Here is a 9,175-nt window from a genome sequence, read left to right as displayed (position 1 = left end):
GAAGAAGAAAGAAAAGGGAAAGGGAAATAAAAAGGAAAAGAGCCAGGCACGGTGGCTCATGCCTGTAATCCCAGCACTTTGGGAGGCCGAAACAAGAGGATTGCCTGAACTCAGGAGTTTAAGACCAACCTGGCAACTTGGCAAGACCTCATCTCTACAATAAATTTTATGATTATAAAATTAGCTGGGCATGGTAGTGCATGCCTGTGGTTTCAGCTACTTGAAGGCTAAGGCGGAAGGATCGCCTAAACCCAGCAGGTCGAGGCTGCGGTGGCCATGAGCGTGTCACTGAACTCCAGCCTGGGCAATAAAGTGAGACTCTTACTCAAAAAAAAAAAAAAAAAAAAAATTAACAAATAGAAAGAAGGCTGTGTTCAGTGGCTCAGCCTGTAATGTCAGCACTTTGGGAGGCTGAGGGGAGTGGATTGCCTGAGCCTGCAAGTTCAAGACCAGCCTGGCAACTTGGTGAGACCTTCTCTCTACAATAAAATAAAAATAGCCAGGCGTGGTAGTGCATGTCTGTAGTTTCAGCTACTTGGAAGGCTGAGGCAGGGGGATCGCCAGAGCCCAGCAGGTCAAGGTTGTGGTCGCTGTGAGTGTGCCACTGCACTCCAGCCTGGGCAACAGAGTGAGACTCTGACTCAAAAAAAGTAAAAAAAAGGAAAGAAAAGAAAGATAGATGCTGGGGAAGAGGGGATGGGACAGGCAAGTCTAAGAGGTGAGGATGCAGATCCCCACTGGACATGAGGGCCATGGCCCCAGGAGGCTGGGGAAAGTCTACAGGTGCCTCTCGCCACCTGAACCCTGGCCCTGCTTCTCTCTGCTCCTTCCCAGGGGAAACATCCTTCCCAACCTGACCTCCGGGGACATGAAGACCTGCCGCTTCCACCCTGACAAGGCCCCCTTCTGCCCCATCTTGCGGGTGGGGGATGTGGTCAAGTTTGCGGGGCAGGATTTCGCCCAGCTGGCCAGAACGGTGAGGACCTACCCACTCTTCCTTGACCTGGAACCCCGAAGCTCAGCCCTTCCCCTGACCCTTTGGCAGGTGGTTGGGGGACTGGAAGGGAGCAGCCCCAAGACAGCGCCCCCCGAAGAGAGCATCCCATGCCTGCACCTGGCTTTGTGCCCAACCCATCTCTGCCCTGAGTGGGCTTGCCTGTCCCAGCCCCAGTGGCCAAGCCTCAGTTTCCCATTCCCGTCTTCACACACATGCCACCTCAGGGAGAGGTCTGCGATCTCTGGAGAGAGCCACACGCTGGGACAGTGGAACTGATAAAGAGGCCACCATCTCTCTCCTGTGGTACAGCTAAGGGACTAGAAAGTCCAAAAGTAGGATTCAGCCAGGAACAGGGGCTCACCCCTGACACCCAGCGCTTTGGGAGGCCAAGGTGGGAGGATTGCTTGAGCCCAGGAGTTGGAGACCAGCCTGGGCAACATAGCGAGACCCCATCTCTACAAAAAAAAATGAAAAATTAGCCAAGCATGGTGGTGCACACCTGTAGTTCCAACTACTTAGGAGGTTAAGGTGAGAGGATTGCCTGAGTCCAGGAGTTAAAGGCTGCAGTGATCCATGATTGTGCCTCTGCACTGCAGCCTCAAACTCTTGAGACCCTGACTCAAAAGAAACCCAAAAAAACAAAAAGCAGGATTCCGAGGCTGGAGGGTCCCCAGCCCGGCTACAGCACTTTTTTATGGAGAAATGTGTGCCAGATCCCCTTTTGTTCTCCCTGCCTCCATTTTCCACCCAGAGAATGGAAAGAAACCATCTGTCACCATCAGTCCCTCCTACCCCCACCCTGGCCAAGCACAGGACATCAGAGGGCAAGGGGAGCACTCACACCTGGCCCCTTTCTCCAGGGCGGCGTCCTGGGCATTAAGATTGGCTGGGTGTGCGACTTGGACAAAGCCTGGGACCAGTGCATCCCCAAGTACTCCTTCACCCGACTCGACAGCGTTTCTCAGAAGAGCAGCGTCTCCCCAGGCTACAACTTCAGGTAAACCCCATCTCCTGGGACACCAGGAGGAGAGGGCGAGGGCTTTTGTAAAGAGCTTCATCTCAAGCCGCAATGCGTATCAGGAGGGGTCTCACACTCCCCCTTGCAGCCCCCACATCAGACTTCAAGTCAGAATCAGGCAGGACTCCCCCAGGTGGTGGGCATGCTGCCCGTGAGACAGTGGCTCCCTCTCACTGGACAGGATCACACCAAGGATCCTGCTTCAGGTCAACAGGTAGACCAGATGGCCTGGAAATGCCAGGGTCTTCAGCTTGGGGCCTGGAAATGCCAGGGTCTGTGGTTTGGGGCCTGTTCTCAGCTCTGACCCTGAAGGTTATAACGTGCTGAGTGACTTCCACACGGTCCCGTTGCCGGTCACGTGCCTGGATTTTCTAAGATTTCTTGCTCCACAAAGTAAGGGTGAGAACTGGTATCATTGTACAAGATGGAAATCTTACATTTCTGTCCCTAACCAGGAAATTTCATGAGCCACAAGTAATTATAATTGCCATTAGCTCTTCTTCGATGCCTTCCCAAACAAGAACTCAATCCGGTCTTTAAATATCCTCCCAACAGCTTTGAGACTTCAGAGATCCTTTGGGTTTTTTTGTTTCTATTTGTTTCTCGCTTTGAAGAGAGAGAAAGGGAGAAGCCAGTTAATAAACTATACAGAGGCAGCTGAAAGCCCTTAAACAAGCCCTTGGCCTGCCCCCTCCTAAGTTCCCCCATCTATGGAATGGCCAGGGAATCATGATCTCGAGGATCCTGTTAGCCAATTCATGAAAAGCTTCAGCTTTGGGGCTTTTTTTTTTTTTCTCTTCTGTTTTGTCTTTTGCTTAATTGTTTTCTTTGTCATTTGTTTATTGATTTGTGTATTAAACATTTACTGATTATCTACTGTATGTTTGGGACCAAACTCAGTTATCTTAGGTCAGCAGTTCTCAAAGTGTGGGTCACAAGGACAACACAATTTTATTTTGTTTCATTTCATTTTATTTTATTTTTTAGATTGGGAAATATAGTTTATTTAGAATGTAAATTAGAGAGAGAGAGAGAAGAGAGAAGTTTCACCTCCCCAAAGTAGGGGAGGGTCTAAAGCCAAGAAACATGGCAGCCATAGCTCAAAGAGTCACATGGACACCCCAGAGTTTAGCAAAGCAATGGCCTCATTTTATTTTTAATAGACAAATAGTAACTGTATATATTTATGGGACACAAAGTGGTTTTTCGATACATGTACACATTGTGGATTTCCCTTGACTTCTAAAGATCTGGAGTTCCTGGCAGGGCCCTGATTAAGTATGTGGCATCATATACTCAACAGGGTAAATAGACAAGCTTGCAGTCATCAGGAAAAATTCATACAAGAATACGTTTCAGGCTGGGTGCAGTGGCTCAAATCCCAGCACTGTGGAGGTGGAGGTGGGAGGATTGCTTGAGACCAGGAGTTCAAGACCAGCCTGAGCAACATAGCAAGATTCCATCTGTACAAAATAAAATTAGCGAGGCATGTTGGTGCACACCTGTAGTCTCAGCTACTCAGGAGGCTGAGGCAGGAGGATCGTTTAAACCCAGGGGCTGGAGGCTGCAGTGAGCTATGATCATACCATTGCACTCCAGCCTGGGTGACAGAGTGAGACCCTAGCTCAAAAAATAAATAAAAATAAGCCAGGCTCGGTGGCTCAGCCTGTAATCCCATGCTTTGGGAGGCTGAGGTGAGTGGGATTGCCTGAGCCCGTGGGTTCGAGACCCGCCTGGTCAACTTGGCGAGACCTCATCTCCACAATAAATCAAAAAATTAGCCGGGCCTGGTAGTGCACGCCTGTAGTTCCAGCTACTTGGAAGGCTGAGGCAGAAGGATCGCCGGAGCCCAGCAGGTCAAGGCTGCAGTGGCCGGGAGCGGCCACTGCACTCCAGTCTGGGTGACAGAGTGAGACTCCAACTCAAAAAAATAAATAAATAATAAAATAAAAATAAAGAATATATTCCAGTTATATATTCAAAGAATTGTTACTCCAATTTTCTTTGCTGTAGTGGTATTCTCTAATACAATGGCTTACATAGTCAAAAAAATAATCATTTCACCTTTTTTTAACTTTCATTTGTAACTTAAAAAAAAAACTCACCCACCCCATTAAGCTTTGTATTTAATAGTGTAGAATATATACGTATATTCTCTGGAAGGAAGAATTTTTAAAAAGTGAAAGTGCTTTCATAATCAACTCCAAACTTTAAAAAAAACCCATAGGAAACAACACATATTTTAAAGTAGGTTAAAAATACTGTTCGGCTCCCTGGCAGAAATTGGCATATTTATTCAGTCGGCACATCACACTGAGATCAATACAAAGGATATTTGTATGGTGGCTTAAAATAGTAACATATTAATAAAATCCTCATGATCTAAAATGCAAGTTTCATCTTCATAACTTCCCTCTGGCCATTGGGAATTCTTCAATCCTCCAAATAACTCATTTGGCAGGAAAGCTTATGAAAAATGTAACTATTATGAAGACCCCCAACTACTGATGTCTTTCATACGAAGAAGAATTGGTTCAGCGTTCTTTATCTCCAACTCACTGTGCTACGCCTACCTCCCTGCCCCCTGCCTGGGCACCACAGGAGGTAATACACTTAGTCCGAAATAAGTCTGGCCTGTACTGGGTGGAGACAGGTCAGAAGATTGTAAGGACCCTGCCAACATGATTCCCAGAAACCTAAAGGAAACCATCTGAGAGTTGTGGGCCCCTCTTAGGACCCCCCAGACCAGTCCTCTCCCCAAAACCCTCCAGATCAGAGTAGAGAGGGGCAAAGCAGCTTAATTTGGCCCTTGGGATTTATTTATATTCTTCTTATTATTATTAGACTCGCGGGTCTCACTCTGTTGCCCAGGCTTCAGTGCAGTGGCACAATTACAGCTCAACACAGCCTTGACCTCCTGGGCTCATGCAATCCTCTGGCCTCAGCCTCCTGAGTAGCTGGAGCCACAAGTGTGCATCACCATGCTCAGCTAGTTTTTTTTTTTTTTTTGTAAAGAAGAGATCTCACTATGTTTCCCAGGCTGGTCTCAAACCCTTGAGCTCAGGCAATCCTCCTGCCTCGGCCTCCCAGTGTGGTGGGATTACAGGCATGAGCCACTACATCCGGCTGGTCCTTGGGATTTAAGAGTTTCCAGGGGGCCCAAGGAACAGCCCAGACATGGGAGGAGATCTGATACTTGTGGTAAACAGGAGGCTCTGTCCAGCCCCTTCAAATCTCTCCACCTGGGTACCCATCCACCACCCTCATGCTGCCTTCAAGCTACTGACACCCAAGGCAAGTGAAGAGCCCAGGAGTGGTTTTTTTGTTTTGTTTTTTGTCGGAGACTTACTCTGTCACCCAGGCTGGAGGACAGTGTCATGATCACAGCTCACTGCAGCCTCGACTTTCTGGGCTCAGACAATCCTCCTGCCTCAGCCTCCCTAGTAGCTAGGTCTACAGGAATGTACCACCACACCAAGCTAATTTTTAAATGTTTTTTGTAGAGACAGGGTCTCCCTATGTTGCCCATGCTGGTCTCAAACCCCTGGCCTCAAGCAATCCTCCTGCCATGGCCTCCCAAAAGTGCTGGGATTACAGGCATGAGCCGCCGTGCCCAGCTGAGTGCGGTTTCTCAGAGCAGTGCATGCTCCTTTTTAGAATCTCACAAGGCTGCTTATCTGCAAGATTGATACCAGTTCCCCTGGGCACAGAGTGTTTGGTGTGCTTTGGTTTACTGTACCTTGCCCACCCCACAGAGCAATGCTGCAATCCCCCCACTCTACAGATGAGAACATGGAGGCTTATAGCGTTAAATACAGTTCTCAAAGTCACAGAGCGAGTAAGCGTGGGAGCCTGGATTCAAAACATATTTTTGGCTGGACACATTGGCTCATGCCTATAATCCCAGCACTCTGGGAGGCCAAGGTGGGAGGCTCACTTGAGCCCAGGAGTTCAAGACCCATCTGAGCAACATAGTGAGACCTCATCTCTACAAAAATTTAGAAATCAGCCAGGCATGGTGGCACCTGTAGTCCCAGCTCCTGAAGTGGGAGGATCACTTAAACCCAGGCAGTAGAGGCTGTGGCGAGCCGTGATCGTGCCACTCTACTCCAGCCTGAGTGACAGAAGTGACACCCTGTCTCAAACCCCCCCCAAAATCTTGGATGATCTTCAACCCAGTTAGTAAGGCTAGGGGAGCTGGTACTTGTTCAACTTCAGGGAAAACATCCCTGTATGGCTGAGACAATCAACCTGCTTAAAAACAAAGAATCTGGTCCCAGGAAGGCTAAAAGACCAGCAGGCACTGGAGGGACAACTTACAGCCCCGCCTTTTGTCTCCCAAATAGATCTGCCTGCCCCACCCCTCCAACAGAGGCCAGATTGTTTGGGGTCCTCCCGCTGCTGTTTGCTCTGGAGGGAAGGGAATTACTCAGCCAGATTTGGCCTTGCTTTAATCTGCAGGCTCAGGCAGCCAGAGGCAGCTAGAGATTCACATTTCCATCACTATGGACTTCTGCAGCCCCTGTCCAAGTGCCACGCCCTCCCCTGCTTTCCACAGCACTTGGCCTGCAGAACCAGGGGTTCTGAGAATCTGTGGCTGCTTGAGGACCCCTTGGAGACACCAATGAGGAGGCGGAAGCTCCAAGGGGAAGGGTGCATCTTAGCATATCCTTAGGGGCCCTGGATCCCAGCTCCTACATCAGCCACTCTGCGACACAGCCCAGGCAAGGGTGACTTCATGTTGAGTCAAAATGTGCCTTTTTTTTTTTTTTTTTTTTTTGAGTTGGAGTCTCACTCTGTCACCCAGACTGGAGTGCAATGGCCGCTCCCGGCCACCGCAACCTCGACCTGCTGGGCTCCGGTGATCCTTCCACCTCAGCCTTCCAAGTAGCCGGAATTACAGGCATGCGCTACCACGCCCGGCTGATTTTTTTATTTATTGTAGAGATGAGGTCTCGCTGCCCAGGCGGGTCTCAAACCCGCGGGCTCAGGCAATTCACTCACCTCAGCCTCCCAAAGGCGCAGGATTACAGGCTGAGCCACCGAGCCCGGCAAAATGTGCCTTTTTTCAGCCCAGACACAATGTGTTTGGTGCTGTCCGTGTAAATTAATCTTTTTTTTTTTTTTTTTTTGAGTCAGGGTCTCACATTGTCACCCAGGCTGGAATGCAGCAGCATGAGCACTACTTATCACAGCTTCGACCTGCTGGGCTCAGGAGGTCCTTCCACCTCAGCCTCCCAAGTAGCTGGGGCTACAGGCGCACACCACCATGCGCTGCTAATTTTTAAAATTTTTCATAGAGGGAAGGTCTCACTACATTGCTCAAGCTGGTCTCAAACTCCTGGACTCAAGCAAATCCTCCAGTCTCAGCCTCCCAAAGTGCTGGGATTGTCAGTGTGAACCACTGCACCTGGCCTAAATTAATTTTTATTTGTGTGACCCCCTAAAGGTTTCTGCTCTTCTACCTGAAATTTGGTGGAGAGACTTTATTTTCAGTCCTTGGTCTATTCTGCATGGTTAAAGACTGGGGCACTTAAACTTCATGTTTCTATGAAGCCTCCTCTGAGCACATTGAGAGTGCAGTTGGTGGGGTCATCGGACTTCTGAGTGAACAAAGTGCAGCGTTTCTAAAAATAAGAATGGGCAAGAGTTGCCAATTCAATGGTGCTCAAGTGAAAGGCACCCCCAAGCAACGCCTGGGGCTTAGGCAAGGTCTCTTCCCTGTGGGTTAAGCTCCCGCAGCCCAGACAGACACTCAAGTCACCAGTGCAGGATTTTCTTTTTCTTTTTTGCATTAGGGTATCACTGTTGCCCAGGCTGGAGTGAAGTGGCACGATCACGGCTCACGTCAGCCTTGACTTCCTGGGCTCAGAGAATCCTCCTGCCTCAGCCTCCCAAGTAACTGGGTCTATAGGCACATGCCACTATGCCCAGCTATTTTTTAAAAAATTTTTATTTGTGTAGAGACGAGGTCTCACTGTTGTCCAGGTTGATCTCGAACTCCTGGCCTCAAGCATTCATTCTGCCTCAGCCTCCCAAAGTGCTGGAATCACAGGTATGAGTCATCGCACCTGGCCTCAGAGCAGGATTCTTTTTTTTTGAGTTGGAGTCTCACTCCGTCGCCCAGACTGGAGTGCAGCGGCCACTCCCGGCCACCGCAGGCTCGACCCGCTGGGCTCCGGCGATCCTTCCACCTCAGCCTTCCGAGTAGCTGGAACTCCAGGCGCGCGCTACCACACCCGGCTAATTTTTTTGATTTAGAAATTAGAGATGAGGTCTCGTCAAGTTGCCCAGGCAGGTCTTGAACCTGCAGGCTCAGGCAATTCACTCACCTCGGCCTCCCAAAGTATTGGGATTACAGACTGAGCCACCAAGCCCAGCCCAGAGCAGGATTTTCACCAGACCACTATGTTCCCTAGTGTCGGAGCAGGTGATGTGTGTGTGTGTGTGTGTGTGTGTGTGTGTGTGTGTGTGTGTGTGTGTGTACGTCTCAGTTTGGGAGAGTGGGTGTGTTTGTTAGTGGGTGAATGTGTGAGTGTGTATATGTGCGAGGGTATGGGCATTGATGGTGCAATGACAGATTAAAAATACTGTATCCATCAGGGTCCCGGCAGGAAACAGATGGCACATTCAAACTGGGTAATTTGAGGAGAGTTTCATAAAGGGACTGTTTCAAAGGTGTGGGCAGGGTGTAGGAAACCACAAAGGATCGTGCAGTGCCTGGGCCTTCCAGGCCTGAAGGGACGAGAGGAGGAAGCAGGTATAGGAGACTGGAGACAGCTGTGAGCAGAGGACAGTGACAGAGTGACTGAGACTCAAGGGAGCTCCCGCGTGAAGCCAGAGCTGGGCATAGCAGCCCACCGAGGCAGCCTGGGGAAAAGGGAGGGAGGAGTGTGGGTTGCAGGGGCGCCTGCGGAGAGCAACTTTAATTTGTGAAATCACAGCCATTAATTAATTTCTGGAGGTCTCTAACCCCGACATGCCCCCCATGAAAGTAGAAACTATCACCCCAGGGAAAACCCCATGGATTCCTAGACATGAGTAATTTTGTAAGCAATTTTTTTTAAAGGATACTTTGTTTCTACAATTAAGACCTAAATACGCCTTGGGAGGCTGAGGTGAGTGGATTGCCTAAGCCCGCGGGTTCGAGACCCGCCTGG

At 49.5% G+C, this 9,175-nt stretch overlaps 1 protein-coding gene across 1 annotated transcript in view; it reads left to right on the top strand.

The window, feature by feature from the left end:
* P2RX3 (purinergic receptor P2X 3) overlaps positions 1-9,175 on the top strand; it is a 41,300-nt gene that overhangs the window by 15,478 nt on the left and 16,647 nt on the right. Inside the window, exons 7-8 of the mRNA XM_021715977.1 lie at positions 835-976; positions 1,858-1,994. Coding sequence (XP_021571652.1) covers positions 835-976; positions 1,858-1,994 — 279 coding nt within the window. The remainder of the gene's footprint in view (positions 1-834; positions 977-1,857; positions 1,995-9,175) is intronic.

This window comes from Carlito syrichta, unplaced genomic scaffold, assembly GCF_000164805.1.
Source record: "Carlito syrichta isolate Samal-C Ts95f unplaced genomic scaffold, Tarsius_syrichta-2.0.1 Scaffold308100, whole genome shotgun sequence".
NCBI classification, from domain to species: domain Eukaryota; kingdom Metazoa; phylum Chordata; class Mammalia; order Primates; family Tarsiidae; genus Carlito; species Carlito syrichta.
This window is presented reverse-complemented; position numbering and strand designations above follow the sequence as displayed.